The sequence below is a fragment of the Oncorhynchus kisutch genome, linkage group LG26, assembly GCF_002021735.2.
Source record: "Oncorhynchus kisutch isolate 150728-3 linkage group LG26, Okis_V2, whole genome shotgun sequence".
Taxonomy (NCBI): domain Eukaryota; kingdom Metazoa; phylum Chordata; class Actinopteri; order Salmoniformes; family Salmonidae; genus Oncorhynchus; species Oncorhynchus kisutch.
Genome location: NC_034199.2, coordinates 12,640,761 through 12,659,845, shown reverse-complemented (window position 1 = coordinate 12,659,845; position 19,085 = coordinate 12,640,761). Strand labels below are relative to the sequence as shown.

The following is a 19,085-nucleotide window of genomic DNA, read 5'->3' as shown; positions in this document are numbered from 1 at the left end:
ATCATATTATAACGTTAAACCATCTTGTATTGTGACAGAATAATCTTGAGATCACATGACTAGGCCGGATATGTCATCAGAAGTATCTAACATGATGATTCGGATTCTTATATTCATCAACCCGGGGGAGGTATAAAAAAAAAAAAAGAGGATGTTGGCTATTATACACCTGCGTAGGTGACTTTCAGCAGGAGACAGGGTGAGGAGACACCCAAATATCTCAGCCTTTTAGCGGGGTATTGTTTTTCCCATCTGGTAAGTTAAATCAATTCCCAAATATGCTGCCACAGAATCATTCTGGGTCTCCTCTTCCTTGCCGCATTTTTTTTACTCTCCTCACACAGTAGCTAGTTTCCACAGATCTAAAACGTGACGCAGTGTGAAACATTAATGTATGCCAAATAACAGACACAAGATCCGTGTATGCACTGAATCATTTATTGCTGAGATAGATGTCCAAGGAGATGAATAGGGGTCATTTCCGCCGTGTAATTGTGGGGGGGGGGGGGACCTAAATGCAGTTAACTAAAATCGATGAATGATTAATGATTAAAAGCAATGACAATGAGCAGTATTGATAGCAGAGGAGATGAGTGAGGAGTTTCATACAACGGACATTATAAACCCCACACCAGATGAAGGCACTTCCCTTATCACCAGTTCACCACAATTACAAGAATTGTGGTTACGTGGTTGCCTTACCGAGCTACTGTAAGTTGAATGCACGGACTTTTAAGTCGTTCTGGATAAGGAGTGTCTGCTAAATGTACAAAATACAAATCCAATAGAAATGTAAATGTTTTTCACAGTTTTGGACATAAAATATTGTTGTGAAGAATGGCCATGCCATGGGGGCTCCTATTAAATCCGGACATGTAAATGCAGACCAACAGAGGATTGTTATGTTTAATCAGACAGACAGCCTACTGCCGATGAATGTGACTGGCAGTGTGGATGTGAGATCCAGCTCTGAGGAGATTACTGTGAACACTGGTAACGTGTCCTCTGCTGGCCTGGCTGGTAGACGGTGAGAGACACATTTGCATAGGGGCGGATGGGCATCTTTTGATCTTCTTTGCATATTGCTTATTACTGCACATCGGGTGCTCTTCCTAGAAGGGCAGCAGATGTGCGGCTTGTTTTACGAGGGCATTGAGACTCTGGGAGAAATGGAGTCCCACTGATGAGAGGATTTATTTCTCTCTGGCATTGGTGCTTCTACTCTGCATGACTCTGAATTAGTCTGAACCCGCTTTTTACAATTCAATGATAATGCTGATGGCATTATAATGCAGTGGGAGATATAGGGTTATGGAGATATAGGGTTATGGAGGCTGCACTAAGAGATTAGGGCTGGAAAATCATCAGTTGATCTAATGACAGATTTAGCCATCAGATAAATCGGCATCATCAGTACCAAGGCTATATTAATTTTTAAACCATGTATAGGCAACAGGAGACCACCCTCAACCTCCTGGCCCTCCATTTGCTGACGACAATGTGCGCTTATGAAATGATTTTGTTTGCAATAAGGACTGCGGTGGTCCATGTTTGCTGTGATCTAGTGTACTATAAAAAAAGATGTCTCTCCTATTCTTACCACCTTGCCCAGTCATATTCAAGGTGCCTATGGGTTTCTGATGGGTCTCACCTTGATTTGCATTTTGATAACATATCTACAGTATTTCACTTTTTAATGTGTAGAGTATTGCATACTAGGTGTTGTCCAATGAATTCTGCAACCACTCCCTCTTCAAATCAGGGTTGATTTAGAAAAAGCTGTTCAAAAAGAGGACTTTGCATTATCGTGTCTTTGTACTCCCTGACGAAGGCCCTGCAGCTGAAACACGCCAGCGTTTTTAATCTTTGTTTCCATTGAACATGCCATAGAAATAAAGGCCTTTTAATGAATTCTATGGAGAGTGCCTTGGCCCTCCTTTCTTTTTGAAGGAATGCCTCCTATTCAAATGATATAGCCAAACAAACATATATAGTTTCTACGTGCTTATATGGAAGGACCCTTAACATTTCAGTATGTATTTCTGTTTACGATGCTTTCTGAGAAGCTTGTTTGGTATCCTTTGAAATAAGCGAGCAACACAATTTTCCTGACATTGATGCCCTACCGAGGCCTCGGGGAAGCTGGCCTAACATATTGCACCGGCTCTAAATAGATTGGAAGACCCTAAGGAACCAAAACCCATTTTTCCTGTATCACCATTTTTGTTGGTAATTAGATAGTAGTGCAGCTTTAGCATATGTGATATAACTAATTGACACAGACTTCAGCCGAGTTGAGGTAACTGGAAGAGAACAGTCAATCTCACGTAAAAAGGTGCTGATGGCGTTGTCAAGTTTTTCTTCCTATATTATTACAGCATGGCTCAGCTATAGCATGACAAGCATTCAGGCTGGCAGACTGTTGTTGTTTTGATGTAGTGTCTCCAGCAGTGCTGAAGTCATTTGCAATCTGTTTAAAACTCTCTTGACCCTATTAAGTTCTGGTGTGGATATCCTAGTGGTTTTTAGGGGTTTGCGCGATAATTGAAGTACAACATATTTAGTACTACTATTACCGAACATAATACTGATTTGCTGATGAGATGATTTAAGCTTTGATGAAATGTTGCATTCCATGTTTTGCATATACTATGAGGTAGCCTAAATGTTTCCGTTTCCGTAGAACACATATTCACTGGGTGGGGGTCGGTTTCTTTTTCTTGCTCCATTCTGCCTGGAGAAATTCATCCCAAGGTACTGATCCTTCTATAATCCAGTCAGTGCATTCCAGATATTTGCCATCTTATGGGCACAAGAAAGATACTTTTTGTCTCAAATGGCGGCCTATTCCCTAGTGCGCTACTTTTGACCGGGGAACGCAGCCAAGATCTTGATAGTGGATTTTTCCTCCTCTTGAGGAGGCAGCTCAGCGGTAGTGGGTCTGGCATGACCCAGTAGAAACCCTGGGAGTTGACTCTGTTCCAAGCGTAGTCCTGTCCTCCTATGTGTCTATTGTAAATGATACCCTTTTTCGCTGTATACAGTAGTGCACTGCTTTTGACCAGAGCCCAATGAATCCTAGTCAAAAGTAGTGCACTATAAAGGGTATATGGTGCCATTTGGGCACATTGTATGCGCAATGTCAAGCTCTGGCCTGTGTGCTGAGTCCAGGATAAAGCACACTACTTGTAAGGTGCCCTCTTGACCAGTCTGTGTCCATGACGAATCAGCAAACTGCCTTACTATCATAAAGGGATAGTAAGGCAGGGAATTCATGATGAATTCATGATGAACTAGGGAATTCATGATGAACACTTAGCACTAAGAGAGGTGCTAGCATCGTGGCATTACGATATCAATATTGCTAGAGGAAAAATAATAATTGGAATAATAATCATCTCTCTAAGTATTGCCATCTAGGGGTCGAAATTCTTTTTTTGCAGGACATGATTTTCCTCTCTGCTCAGAGAGCGGAGGATTTCATGGGTTGCAACACTATATTATTATTATTAAATAGGAGCGTTCTCAGGTAGAGTAGCAGGCATCCATCTTAGAATGGATTAGAAGTTATGCTGTTGTGAAGCTCAACTGTGGAAGGAGAAGATGAGGAGCATTCGCTTTTAGACATGACAGGTGTATTATTTCTTACAGGGACGGACTTCCAGTGCTACACTCACATAATCCCGGTGAAGAACGAGGAAGGCGTAGTGATGTTGTTCATTCTAAACTTTGATTACGTACTTGAGGAAGGAAGCAGCGACTCGACAGAGAAGCTGAATCACTCATCCCCGGAAAGAACTGACTCCAGTGAGTATCCGGATTCCTGCCCTGTGTATGTCTACTGGTAATGTGGATATGCAGTATTACCCTTTTGTTTTGTAATGAAATGTCATGTTTCACCCAAAATTGAACCCTATTTCCTATAAAATGCATTACTTTTGACCCTGGTCAAAAGTAGTGCACTATAAAGGGAATAGGGTGTCATTTAGGAGACTACCTATGTAATGATGTAAGACCGCAGCTAGATCAGGGGGAGCTCATCACATAGGGAGCCCTAACTGACTTTGCAGTCCACTAATAGAAGTGCCTTCCTTCCAGTTCCCAAAGACACACTCCTCTTCTATCGAAGGGCAATTACACATATGGATACTACTAATTGCAATTATTCATGCTCATCCTCATCTACCAAGAGGCTAATTAGGCAAGTTGTAGAAATTCAACCCAGGTTCCTGGAACAAATGTAGCTTAAAGTAAATGTCCAATGTTTCCAGATTTGTTTGACAAGTTTGAGGTGGGGTTTTTAAGTGTTTTTATGCTTTGGCTGCGAGTATGAATATAGGATGAGGCATTTCCATTATTTGGGTATGAGTTAACAGAATATGAACTTTTAAAAGTGATGTTTACGGGACAGTTATTTTATCATCTGGAGGACAGCACACTAGATTGTGTTTCTCTTCACAAGTAAACTGAATAGATTTTTATTTCACTATTTTATTTGGACTCTGTCATTGTGGAATTTTGCCATCTCTTTATTTTGCTTCGTCTGTGCTTATTTTTAGATAGGGAACAAAGCAGTGGTATTTGAACTGGGGGCTGTGTCTCTTTACCATCTCCTCCACTGCTGTGTGTCAGAGGGTGTAAATGTCAACAAGACATCTCTGCTTGCTCCTGATTCTGGAGGTGCCGCTCTCCTCTCACTGAGCAAGGCAGAGCCATCCGCACGGTTCAGTAGGAATCCTGAACACTGCACTGCACCCAAGGCGGTGGGGAGAGGGGGGGGGGTGCACGTGTCCTCTGTGTGTGTCGTGTGTGTGTTGTGTGTGTCATCTGTGTGTGCATTATCTTTGTGTGTGTGTGTTCATAGCACCACTGATCAGAGTGGATTGCTTGATTTTCATACTAAAGGTCTTTACTGAGGGGATCAAACGCCACAGAAAGAAGGAAAAGATAAGCATGTTGGGGGATCGATCAGTAGCTTCCTCACCGACAGGCATCGGCTTGCTGTTATTGGCCTCATACAAATATGCTTCCCTTGCAAAGTGATTTTGGGGGCAATGGGGGACTAATTATGAACCCGTGCATACTGTCTCCAGGTATCATAGCAACTAGCACAATAGTATGAGCGAAGGCAAGAATAATCCCTTCTTCACAGTCTGCACACAGAACTCCCTTCTCAGCAAAAATAGAAGTACAAAATTACAGAGAAAAGAGATGCATTGGACCATATGAAAATGAATCTTTCCTCCGTGCTATTTATAGGGAAATGACGGCGGTATAGATTCACATAAACTACAATACATTTTTTTGAATTCAGGACTTCATTGTCAGCTAAATTCACTGGGTGCAACCAATAGCTGTTCTGCCTCTCTGAACCATTTCATTCTAATTTCATACTGAGTTATTGCGACGGATTAATAGCTGCTGTATGGAATAGAAAATGAATGTGTTTAGAGTAAATGACGCCTAGAAGGCTTAAAAGGTATAAAAGAGAAAGACCTCCACATGCTCTCTCTTTCTTCCCAATGGAAATAAATACTCTACAGTAGTGGGGCTGAAACGAGAAAGCATATTCTAAATTGAATTCCCTGTCTTCTTGCTTCTGTATTGCTTCTATATCCTGTTTCTTTGACATTTCTACAAAACACACAGGAACTGTGTTCTACATATGTACATTTTGACATAAGCAGGGAGTAAAACACTAAAACAGCCATTATTAATTCAGAAGGCTCCGTGAGGATCAAGTGCTCTCTGCCCTACCATTCATAAATCAACAGCTTCTACCTGCATTCATACCAAGCCATTGCAGGGGGATGAAAACAAAGTGTGTGTCAGCTGGTGAAGGAGGCCATGTCTGGTGATGCTGGGTTTACAGATCGATGTCATTTATATACAGATGAAATAAGTGAGAGGAGAAAAGCAGTAATGAATCCAGTAGGCTACTACGTAGGCTTGCCAAATTCAAGTTACTTTTGCACATTTTTCCCCCAATATCCTGGTTGTAGTTTCCGGATTTCCTTCTAATTTCCTTCTGATTCCGGAAATCTTCCATCTGGGATTTCCTGAAGACCTGAGAATTTTGGAAAAGCTACCAGAACTTTGCAACCCTAACTCTATACTACTGGAATTCGAAGTTCACCTGAAATATGCAGCCCCTCTACATTCCTCTGGCATCTCATATGAGTGTAAATCAAAACACCTACAGTAGAGATGCTGAGGCAGGTTATCCTATGTCCATTTAAAAAAAAAAAACAGGTCTAAATTGCAGACTTCCTGCAATTGGGGGCTATTTCATAGGCCTGTCCAGGGGCCCTGTTGAGAGTGATGGCTTTATTGTGTATTAGGGTTGTAACATAAGTACGTGTGGTTGGGGAATGGAAACAGATGGCAGTGACACGATGCAAGAAGGGTGCTGAACGATGGCTGCCTCATATTTATGAGTGAGCCTGGGGCTCACTTTCACCACTTCTATTGTTAATGAACCCAAACTACAGTTCCCTCACTGGTTTATATGTGCCTGTGTGTCACTCTGAAGACGTTACTGCACAGTGGACACACATGAGGCACACATGAGATACTGGACAGACCATCTCTGTTAAATTAAGGAAGGAGATTAACTTTCCGCTAAGTGTTTTCACTTATGACCTTGAACGCGGTATGATACATTGTGATACCCTGCGGTGTATGCCAATACATAGTGTCCACGTATCAACACTTTTAATTCATTAATCCTCAAATAAGAAAGAACACCATGACAGGCATTACAGCAGTATACACGCTATGCACTATGGGTAAAGGGCCGATCAAGGTTATCCAGTCACGTACCATTGAATGCCATTGGATTAGAGGTTGATTCTCCGGCTTTCTGCTTCCTCTTGATCATGAACACATAAGGTAATCCAATTATAGAATTCCACACAATCAGAGAAATGAAAGTGCACCTTCCAGCTCAAAGAACTATAATGAGATTGGCATTCATTGAAAATGTGACTGAATTGACGAAATAATCGTTGCTATTGCTTATGCTTTAGATCTTTGACATGTTATGGTATACAGTTCAACATCATACTTTCTCACAATTTAATCATTTGATTGTTTGGTGCAGGAATAAACACGTCCAACATTTTCTGTTTAGGAAAGGGACGATTCTTCCGATTCCGCCAGGCTGCCTTGAGCCTGGTCTCCAACAAACAGTCTCTTCCACAAGAGGACCCAGATGCCGTCGTGGTGGACTCCCCCTCCCCCAAACAGAACGAGGACTCTGTTGCTCTGACCAACTTCCAGTCACCCCCGACCGAGGACAACTGCAGCCCCACCGATGCCAACGACACACGGGCCCTCATCAGCTCCAGCCACCACTCCTCCCAGGCCAGCGTGCATGGACCCGGACCCGTGGACCACTCCTCTCCCAAGCAGCACCCGTGGGACAGGCTGTACCAGACGGAGGCGCACCAGTCCACCACCTGCCTCGCACACACCATCTCCAGAGGCAGCATCAGCGGGAGCAGCATGAGGCGAGCGTCCTCCGTCCACGACATAGAAGGCTTCAGCAACTCCAAGAGCATGTTCAGGGACCGACACGCGAGTGAAGGTAAAGTAGGATGATGAAATGTCTAGCGAAAGCTTTGTGGTCCCTAGATTTCGAATGGGGACAGAGCTATTGTCATCTTTGTGTCTTGTGAGTACTCCTTGCTCAGGAATTGTGTATTACAGCATACTATTACGGATCCATGCCAACAATATCTGCATCCACAGTACTATTTCTATCTTCTCTCTTCCTCTCGCCACTTTGATGCTGCTTTTAGACAATGGTCGCTATATCAGAGGTAACGATGTGTTCACTGACCATGCTTGTTGTGCATTGGACTGTTTGAAGCATGTGTCCTAATCAAGCCAATTAACCACGAGTGATGATGATTTCTCCCTGAAATTCTACCCTCAACGAAGCGCTGCACTTGAGAATGTGTTGTGACTTAGACAGTTGAGTGTTTTTTTGTCATGTCATGCTTTTTTAAATGTCTTTAAATGATTGATCAACATCTCCTGAATGAAAGCCTGCTGCCTCCACTGATTGCTAATATTGCCATCCCCACCCAACCCAACACCTGCATGAAAGAAAGCTATTTTTGGGGGGGGGGGGGGGAATCAGTGGTCACTATGCTCTGTCTGCTTCCCATCAGTTTCCCTGATCACCAACCATCATCAAATGTGTGATGTTTGGCTCACTGCTACAGTTTTGACCTCTGTCCAGGTACTACTCAATGTCCTTTACTAGAGCTGTGCTATACTGTATTACCACCTCTCTACAGTCAATTTCTTTGGGTTGTCTTTACGTTCCAGGTCCGTTCAATCATCTCAAGTCCAGTTTGCTGGGCTCCACCTCTGAATCCAACATCAACAAGTACAGCACCATCAACAAGATCCCGCTGATTGCGCTCAACTTCACGGAGCGGAATAACGAAAATAAGGCACACTCTCCCCCATCGTCAGAAAACACTATCATAGCACCCAAGGTTAAGGACAGAACGCACAACGTCACTGAGAAAGTCACACAGGTGAGACAATTGGCTGTCTGGAAAGCACATTTGACTCTTTTTTTCCCGTACAACTTTCATGTTACATGTACGAGCCACAAAATAAGCCATTTACCAAATGAATGCCAGACACATTGCTGCCTATATTATTCATTATGTTTGTTAATGCAATGAATTGGAGAAACAATCTCATCAATGAATAGCAGGTGTGACATTTGCTCTGTGGAAAAACAAGTCCAGCAGTTTAACACAGTATGCAGTAGAATCGCTCCTGCTTGTTCCCTCAACAAGTAAGCGCTGTATAGTGACTGTCCTCTCATTACCGTCAGTGTCAAACCGTCAGCACAGGCTGTAGGGTAGAGCACCAAGCTTTCCCGTACAACCAGACCTTCTTTGACAGGCGAAAACAGAGCACTCCTCCTGACAATGACATTCTATAGAAGAGACGAGCCATTCTCACTCATAAGTACAGCCATCATCCGACTGAACTCTCTGAATTCTCTGGGTTGCACTACCTTGAATTGGCCATTCGGTGGGTGGGTTTTTCACATTAGATACGGTAGATGTCGAGATGCATGGGAGAATCCATAATTCATCTTGTACTGAGGCAACATAAAACAAAGGCCTCTGTCCTCATCATTTCTCCAGCACTATCATCAGATAGAAGGTCTCTCTTTGCAGCCTGTCAGAGCTCATTAAGATCCAAAGGAGAGGAAAGCCACATACTAACTGAACATTATAAACTGGGTGGTTTGAGCCCTGAATGCTGATTGGCTGACAGCCATGGTATATCAGACCGTATCAAATCAAATCAAACTTTATTTGTCACATGCGCCAAATACAACAAGTGTTGACCTTACCGTGAAATGCTTACTTACAAGCACTTAACCAACAGTGCAGTTCAAGAAGAGTTAAGAAAATATTTACCAAATAAACTAAAGTCAAAAATTGTGGGGTACCGAGTCAGTATGCAGGGGTACAGATTAGTTGAGGTAATTTGTACATGTAGGTAGGGGTGAAGTGACTATGCATAGATAATAAACAGCGAGTAGCAGCAGTGTACAAAACAAATGGGGGGGGGGGGGGTCAATGTAATAGTCCGGTGGCCATTTGATTAATTGTTGGGGGTAGAAGCTATTAAGGAGCCTTTTGGTCCTAGACTTGGCGCTCCGGTATTGCTTGCCGTGCGGTACCAGAGAAAACAGTCTATGATTTGGGTGACTGGAGTCTCTGACAATTTTATGGGCTTTCCTCTGACACCACCTATTATAAGGTCCTGGATGGCAGGAAGCTTGGCCCCAGTGATGTACTGGGCCGTACGCACTACCCTCTGTAGCGCCTTACGGTCAGATGCTGAGCAGTTGCCATACCAGGCGGTGATGCAACCGATCAGGATGCTCTTGATAGTGCAGCTGTAGAACTTTTCGGGGATCTGGGGACCCATGCCAAATCTTTTCAGTCTCCTGAGGGGAAAAGGTTTTGTCGTGCCCTCTTCACGACTGTCTTGGTGTGTTTGGACCATGATAGTTCATTGGTGATGTGGAAACTCTCGCCCCACTACAGCCCTATTGATGTTAATGGTCCACGATCAGCTCCTTTGTCTTGCTCACATTGAGGGAGAGGTTAGGGTCCTGGCACCACACTGCCAGTTCTCTGACCTTCCCCTATAGGCTGTCTCATCGTTGTCAGTGATCAGGCCTATCGCTGTTGTGTCGTCAGCAAACTTGATGGTGTTGATGTCGTGTTTGGCCACGCAGTCGGTGAACAGGGAGTACAGGAGTGGACTAAGTACACACCCCTGAGGGGCCCCGGTGTTGAGGATCAGCGTGTTGCCTACCCTTACCACCTGGAGGTGGACCGTCAGGATGTCCAGGATTCAGTTGCAGAGGGAGGTGTTTAGTCCCAGAGTCCTTAGCTTAGTGATGAGCTTCGTGTGAACTATGGTGTTGAACGCTGAGTTGTAGTCAATGCACAGCATTCTCACATAGGTGTTCCTTTTGTCCAGGTGGGAAAGGGCAGTGTGGAGTGGAATTAAGATTGCGTCATCTGTGGATCTGTTGGGGAGGTATGCGAATTGGAGTGGGTCTAGGGTATCCGGGAGGATGCCGTTGATGTGAGCCATGACCAGCCTTTCAAAGCACATCATATAGCTACCGACGTGAGTGCTACAGGGCGGTAATCATTTAGGCAGGTTACCTTCGCTTCCTTGGGCACAGGGACTATGGTGGTCTGCTTGAAACATGTACATGTAGGTATTACAGACTCATTCAGGGAGAAGTTGAAAATGTAGGTGAAGACAGTTGGTCTGCGCATGCTTTGAGTACACGTCCTGGTAATCCATCTGGCCCCGCGGCTTTGTGAATGTTGACCTGTATAAAGGTCTTGCTCAAATTGGCTACGGAGAGCGTTATCAAACAGTCATCACAGTATACCACGGGAATGTCAAAATCTTTATTTTTACTGCTCTAATTATGTTGGTAACCAGTTTATAATAAAAATAAAGCACTTCGGTGGGTTGTGATATATGGCCAATATATCTCAGCTAAGGGCTGTGTCCAAGCACTCTGCGTTGCGTCGTGCTTAAGAACAGTCCTTAGCCGTGGTATATTGGCCATATACCACATCCTCTCAGGCATTATTGCTTAATTAGATAGCCAAAATAAGCCCCAGAGTCAGAGTCCAACCATGGAGAGAAGCTAACCCAGAAGCTGTTGAGCAATGGACACTGTCTGTTGTATCTCTACCATTGTTATTAACAGAGCACTGCGAAAGCTTTTGTAAAAGCTACTATTTTCAAAAGATTTATTGCTATGATATGTAACCTGATTATCCTCCCTCAATTCTATCATTAAATTAAATTGCATTTTCAAAATGATCTACCCCTAAAAAATATATATGTGAATTTACTACCGGAATGTTAGAAGGTGAGGCAGTGATTCAGTAGCCTGGTTGCCTTCGCTGTTCAGCAATTACAATCCACTCCTTGTAATTTGCCAAAGACAGGAGTGGAATGTTAGCTAAAAAGACTGTTACCCAGACTTGGGATTCTGTGGAACACATTTGATATTGGGAATCCTATTATTCCTTCCCAAGACGGTGGCAATCATCCTGTCTGTCAAATGAGAGGAGAGGACTTGTCCTAATAGAGTTGGACTGTGCCTCACTTACTCTCAGCTGAATCATAGCGGCTGTCAAGTCCTTGAGCCAGGTACATTACCTCGATTGCTCCGGCAATAGCCAGCTACTGAGATAAGGGAGTTAAAAGCTGCCTCGGATAGATTATTATATTTCCACTTAGAGAAATATTTGACACTCAAATCTACAGAGTAAAACTTTTTGCCCGAATTTGTTTAAATTAGTGCTCTTGGTGATTGCTGTCCCCTCCTCTCTGCTACTACAGGTACTGTCACTGGGTGCTGATGTCCTTCCAGAATACAAGCTCCAGACTCCACGCATGGACAGATTCACCATCCTCCACTACAGTCCCTTCAAAGCTATGTGGGACTGGCTCATCCTGCTGTTGGTCATCTATACAGCCATCCTCACACCCTACTCTGCTGCTTTCCTACTCAATGACCGCGAGGAGCAAATGAGGCGCGAGTGTGGATACTCCTGCAATCCCCTGAACGTGGTGGATTTCATGGTGGACATCATGTTCATCGTTGACATCGTTATCAACTTCCGGACCACATATGTGAACCTAAACGAGGAAGTCGTCAGCCAACCAGGGAAGATCGCCATTCACTATTTCAAAGGCTGGTTCCTTATAGACATGGTGGCTGCGATCCCCTTTGACCTGCTTATCTTCGGTTCAGGATCAGATGAAGTAAGTCATCCCTAATGCATGTCTTTCCCTGTGTTTTTCTCTCTGGGAGGTTTATTGCATATCACTTCAGCAGTGCTTCCACTCTTTTCCCATTTATTAAGCTCAGACTTATGCCCGTGGGCTACTTCTTAAAGGCTGAATTTTTCTGTCTCGGCCCTGAAAGGATTACTGTATTAAATTGCATGTTGTTGTTGTTGTTTTTTTTTGAATGGCCGTCGTTTCAAAATCCATTTACGTGGATTAATGGCTTCAATGATGCATTTAAATGAGGAGCGAGCCAGCAGAGCCCAGCAGTGCTGTGTGCACAGCTGACATACAGATGTGAAAGGCCCATTGGCAGGCAGGCCCACAGGGCAGGATTAAGCAATCATAGGCCCCAGGGCTTTGGATTTTTATGCCCCCCACCACCCCCGACACACCCTAATTTTCTGTAAACAAATCTGCGCACAAAGTTGCGTGGTAAATTTACGGTTGAAGATGAAGCCCCTTTATAGTAAAGCCGTAACATTTGCGATGTGGCACAGGCTACTGTTGAGCAGAGGCGTTTTTAGGATTTCTAGACATGGGGGGAAAAAATTGTAGGAGAGTTGGGATTTTTTTTGTGGCTTTTTATAAATGCATTTCATTTACATGGCAGAAGACATTAGTAGAATACTTTCTTATACCACACAAATGAATGAAATGAGTGGCTACTCTGACACTGACAAACTGAGATCAATAAAAACGATCTGGTCTTGAATTAAAACAATAGCCCAGGCCAATGAAGGGACACACAGATTTTACAATATTAGGAGGAAATAAATGAATGAATATATATATAAAGGTAGGGCCGTGGAAAAGCAAAAAAATAGGTAGGGACGTGGATAAGAAAACCACTCAGTATCTGGTGTGACCACCATTTTCCTCATGCAGCATCTCCTTTGCATTGATCAGGCTATTGATTGTGGCCTGTGGGATGTTGTCCCAGTCCTTTTCAATGGCTGTGAGAAGTTGCTGGATATTGGCGGGAACTGGAACACGCTGTCGTACGCATCGATCCAGAGCATCACAAACATGCTCAATGGGTGACATTGTCTTGTGAGTATGCAGGCCATGGAAGAACTGGGACATTTTCAGCTTCCAGGAATTGTGTACAGATCCTTGCGACATGGGGCCGTGCATTATCATGCTGAAACATGAGGTGATGGTGGCAGATGAATGGCACGACAATGGGCATCAGGATCTCGTCACGGTATCTCTGTGCATTCAAATTGCCATTGATAAAATGCAATTGTGTTTATTGTCCATAGCTTATGCCTGCCCAACCCATAACCCCACCGTGGGGCACTCTGTTCACAACGTTGACGTCAGCAAGCCGCTCGCCCACACAACGTCATACATGCTGTGTGCCATCTGCCCTGTAGAGTTGAAACCGGGATTCATCCGTGAAGAGCACACTTCTTCAGCATGCCACTGGCCAACAAAGGTGAGCATTTGCCCACTGAAGTCGGTTACGACGGCGAACTGCAGACAGGTTAAGACCCTGGTAAGGACAACAAGCAAGCAGATGAGCTTCCTTGAGACGGTTTCTGAACGTTTGTGCAGAAATTCTAAGGTTGTGCAAACCCGCAGATTCATTAGCTGTCCGAGTGGCTGGTCTCAGATGATACTGCAGGTGAAGAAGCTGGATGTGAAGGTCCTGGGTTGGCATGATTACACGTGGTCTGCGGTTGTGAAGCCAGTTGGATGTACTGCCAAATTCTCTAAAATGACATTTCAGGCAGCTTATGGTAGAGAAATGAACTCGCCAATTGCATGCTCTCTCAAAACTTCAGACATCTGTGGCATTGGGTTGTGAGACAAAACGGCACATTTTAGAGTGGCCTTTTATTGTCCCCAGCACAAGATGCACCTGTGTAATGATCATGCTGTTTAATCAGCTTCTTGATATGCTACATCTGTCAGGTGGATGGATTATCTTGGCAAAGGAGAAATACTCACTAACAGGGATGTGAACAAATTTGTGCATAACATTTGAGAGAACTAAGCTATTTGTGCGTATGGAACATTTCTGGAATCTTTTATTTTGGCTCATGAAACAGAGGACCAGCACTTTACATGTTGCACTTATATTTTTGTTCAGTATATATACAGTGCATCGGAAAGTATTCAGACCCCTTCCCCTTTTCCACATTTTGTTACATTACAGCCTTATTCTAAAATGGATACAATCAATCTTTTCCTACACGCAATACCCCATAATGACAAAGTGAAAACAGTTTTTTTTGAAATTTGGAGGCACAGATCTGGGGAAGGGTACCAAAAATGTTTTCACCATTGAAGGTCCCCAAGAACACATTGGCCTCCTTCCTTCTTAAATGGAAGAAGTTTGGAACCACCAAGACTCTTCCTGGAGCTGGCTGCCCAACCAAACCTGGCAATCGGGAGAAGGGCCTTGGTCAGGAAGGTGACCAAGAACCCGATGCTCACACTGACAGATCTCCATAGTTCCTCTGTGGAGATGGGAGAACCTTCCAGAAGGACAACCATCAGTGCAGTACTCCACCAATCAGGCCTTTATGGTAGTGGCCAGACAGAAGCCACTCCTTAGTAAAAGGCACAACAGCTTGCTTGGAGTTTGCCTAAAGGCACCTAAAGGACTCCGACCATGAGAAACAAGATTCTCTGGTCTGATGAAACCAAGATTTAACTTTATGGCCTGAATACCAAGCGTCACATCTAGAGAACCTGGCACCATCCCTACAGTGAAGCATGGTGGTGACAGCATCATGCTGTGGGGATATTTTTCAGCGACAGGGACTGGGAGACTAGTCAGGATCAAGGGAAAGATGAACGGATGCACGTACAGAGAGATCCTTGATGAAAACCTGCTCCAGAGTGCTCAGGACCTCAGACAGGACAACGACCCTAAACACACAGCCAAGACAACGCAGGAGTGGCTTCGGGACAAGTCTCTGAAAGTCCTTGAGTGGCCCAGTTAGAGCCCAGACTTGAACCCAATCGAATATCTCTGGAGAGACCTGAAAATAGCTGTGCAGCGATGCTCTCCATCCAAACTGACAGAGCTTGGGAGGATCTGCAGAGAAGAATGGGAGAAACTCCCTAAATACAGGTGTGCCAAGCTTGTAGCGTCATCCCAAGAAGACTCGAAGCTGTCATTTCAGCAATAAGTGCTTCAACAGAGTACTAAGTAAAGGGTTTGAATACTAATGTAAATGTGATATTTCAGTCTCTTTTTTTATAAATGTGCTAACCTGTTTTTGCTTTGTCATTATGGGGTATTGCGCGTAGGGGAAAAAAAACAATTGAATCCATTTTAGAATAAGGCTATAACGTAACAAAATGTGGAAAAGGTCAAGGGGTCTGAATAGTTTCCGAATGCACTGTATATACATACGTAAGCTACTAAATAAACTTCTCAGTGCCACACTGACTCACCCAATGATGAAGATGAAGCCATAGGCTACTCACCGGTGATGGTCGCTGCACTCCTCGTGGCAATAGCTTTTCTCAAGATGAGCTACTTTAAAAAACAGTGCTGTTGTTCGCTCAAAATTGGGAGTTGTTTTGAGGACTTTTGTTCTGTTATTGGTTCTACAGACAGATTAGTCTTCTCTTTTCAGCAGTAGGCATTTGCTTTACAAACTGTGCTTTTCTCCTGGTGATTGTAGCCTAGAGGTTAAGAGTGTTGGGCCAATAACCAAAAGGTCGTTGGATCGAATTCCTGAGTCGACGAGGTGATAATCTGACGTTGTCCCAGCAAATCCTTTTAGATAAGAGTGTCTGTTAAATTACTAAAATGTTCATGTATTTAATTAGACATTTTTTAAAGGAAAACTGACAGCTGAAACCAACCATAGAAATATAGTCCACAGATAGCAGTTCCCATTCAAGTCAGGAATGGCAGCCATTGCTACTGTAGTGTACCCATGAGTTTAACAAAATGCCAGGGTAAGAAGTTCCAAAACCCTTCTATGGATGATATGTCTATGGCCACAACGCAACAAGCTGTTCTATATTTGGCTGGCATTCTGCCCAAATTGCTGCCTTACTGACGGTAGGCATACTGGTAACTGCCAAAATAAAATAAATAAGTAAATGAGGGATACAAAGTATATGTTATGGTGTGGGGGTGCATTTTCCTGCCATGGTTTAGGTCCACTTCTAGAGTCTGTGCCAGGGCACATTGAAACTGTTCTGGCAGCTCATAGTGGCCCAACACCCTATTAAAACACATTATGTTGGTGTTTCCTTTATTTTAGCAGTTACATGTATGTGATTGTGATAACTTAATTCACAGTTGTTTTTTGAAACTATTGATTCTCTGTGGCTAAATTATGCTTTCTGGTGTATTTTGAACATTGAGAGTGGGCTCCTGTGGGCTTTGGTCCAGGGGCTTCCCTGTAAGCCCCTGCATTAATCCAGCCCTGGGCAGGCCGGCATGTTTGCCTGTTTGTTAATGAGGGAATATCCTTTCAGTGCTTTATCATGCTCTGTTGGCACACCCATAAAAATAAGAATGAATAGAACAGGCGTTCCCATTCAAGTCAATGATGGCATAATGGGTGGATTGGTGGCCATGTGAGTCTACCCATTGGAGCAAAGCAGAAAGTAAAAGCAGGAAGTGTACCCATCAATCTGTGCTGTGATTTGTTGAATCCTAGGTTGAAGATTACAATGTTAAGACAACAAGGTCCTAATTTCCCCTAACCCTTTGCAATTCATGAGACCAGCGTTGCTAGTTAGTTATTTTCTAACGCTTTCGCATGGAATTATTATATTGTCTTAACTATATTGAATCAACTCAAATGACATTACAAAAAATGCATTCCATTGCATGAGCCACATCACTTAACAGAATTTGAATGAACATTCTACATTACCATCGGAATTATTACATCACAATGCCAGACAGCCATTGCGAGTGTACCTATGAGTTTACCAGTCAAATTTCGAGGGTTAGAGGTTCCAAGCCCGTTCTAATAAGTCTTATTTCTATGGGTTCACCAGAACACGAGAGAGAGAGACAGCTTGTGATTCATTTCTAAAGCATAATCACCTATTCCACCTCCTACTACTGAGTCAGCTCCCGAGTGGTGCAGTGGTCTAAGGCACTGCATTTCAGTGCTAGAGGTGTCACTACAGATCCTGGTTCGATTCCAGGCTGTATCACAACCGGCCGGTATTGGGAGTCCCATAGGGCGGTGCACAATTGGCCCAGCGTCGTCTGGGTTAGGTTTTGGCCGGGGTAAGCCGTCATTGTAAATAAGAATTTGTTCTTAACTGACTTGCCTATTTATATAAAGGTTAAGTGTGTATATATATATAAATATATATATATGTCAGTCAGTGAATATTGACAACAAATCTAAATAAAAACCGGTGCCGAGTCATTGTTTAATTTCAGCATGTCACAATTGAATTTAATATAAAATCGTTCAATGTTCAGTTTAGCCCCATTGTCTTCTATGCTACCAAGGTTTGTCTCACTTTTTCCTTTCAAAATGTACATTTTTTTTCTCCTGATTTAAAGAAGCAGATGTTTTCATGTACTGTATGTGTTGGATGAAACTGCACCATGCCTATGAAACAGGTTGTTCAGTAGACCTACAGCCTGTGTTTAGGGGTAATTGGTGACCATTTTTATCAGTTTGCTTTGTTGAGCTATTTTATCACAACCTGCAAGTGTTAATGGATTCACATCTTTGCCCTTTCGAAGCACAGTTGGTGTCTAACAGAATGATCAGGGAGCTTCATAACCAAGCCAGCAGGCTCCCGCGCTGTGTTTAAGGTCTCTCTCATGCTTTAGCTGCTTAAGCGTAAATCATAGTCCACAGCTGAGAAGCAGTAGTCCAGCATCCCATTGTGACATAGCTATTCTACACATTTTGTCATCGGGCGTAGAGTAAATTTAACAATTTTATAACAAATATAATGCAATTCTATACATTTTGCCATGGGGCAGAGAGAAAAAAGTAGCAGTCTTACAGATAATTCTATCCATTTTGGCATGAGGTGGATATTATTTTTGCAATTTAAAGCTAATTTCCTGCTTTTATACACATTTTGCCATAACTTATACCATGTCAATATGCAGTGGTGGAAAACGTATCCAATTGTCATAATTGAGTAAAAGTATAGATACCTTTTAATAGAAAGTTACTCAAGTAAAAGTGAAAGTCACCCAGTAAAATACTACTTGAGTGAAAGTATTTGGTTTTAAATATACATATATATATATATATATCTCAATGTCAACAGTGAAGAGGCGACTCCGGGATGCTGGCATTCAAGGCAAAAAAAAAGAAAAGATTAAGATCGGCAAAATAACACAGGTACTGGACAGAGGAACTCTCATCCCGGAGTCGCCTCTTCACTGTTGACGTTGAGACTGGTGTTTTGTGGGTACTATTTAATGAAGCTGATAGTTGAGATCTTATGAGGCGTCTGTTTCTCAAACTAGACACTATAATGTACTTGTCCTCTTGCTTTGTTGTGCACCGAGGCCTCCCATTTCTCTTTCTATTCTGGTTAAAGCCAGTTTGCGCTGTTCTGTGAAGGGAGTAGTACACAGTGTTGTACCAGATCTTCAGTTTCTTGGCCATTTCTCACATGGAATAGCCTTCATTTCTCAGAACAAGAATAGACTGATGTGTTTCAGAAGAAAGTTCTTTGTTTCTGGCCATTTTGAGCCTGTAATCAAACCCACAAATTCTGATGCTCCAGAT

The 19,085-nt window shown here is 43.2% G+C and overlaps 1 protein-coding gene across 3 annotated transcripts in view; it reads left to right on the top strand.

Moving 5' to 3' along the window:
• Positions 1-19,085, top strand: part of LOC109871161 (potassium voltage-gated channel subfamily H member 7) — a 49,564-nt gene that overhangs the window by 7,379 nt on the left and 23,100 nt on the right. For 2 of the 3 annotated variants that reach the window (XM_031806290.1, XM_031806289.1), the window contains exons 3-7: positions 3,652-3,807; positions 7,133-7,588; positions 7,803-7,823; positions 8,338-8,552; positions 11,932-12,357. In XM_031806290.1, the coding sequence (XP_031662150.1) occupies positions 3,652-3,807; positions 7,133-7,588; positions 7,803-7,823; positions 8,338-8,552; positions 11,932-12,357 (1,274 nt within the window). The remainder of the gene's footprint in view (positions 1-3,651; positions 3,808-7,132; positions 7,589-7,802; positions 7,824-8,337; positions 8,553-11,931; positions 12,358-19,085) is intronic. The other variant, XM_031806291.1, reaches the window with a different exon arrangement.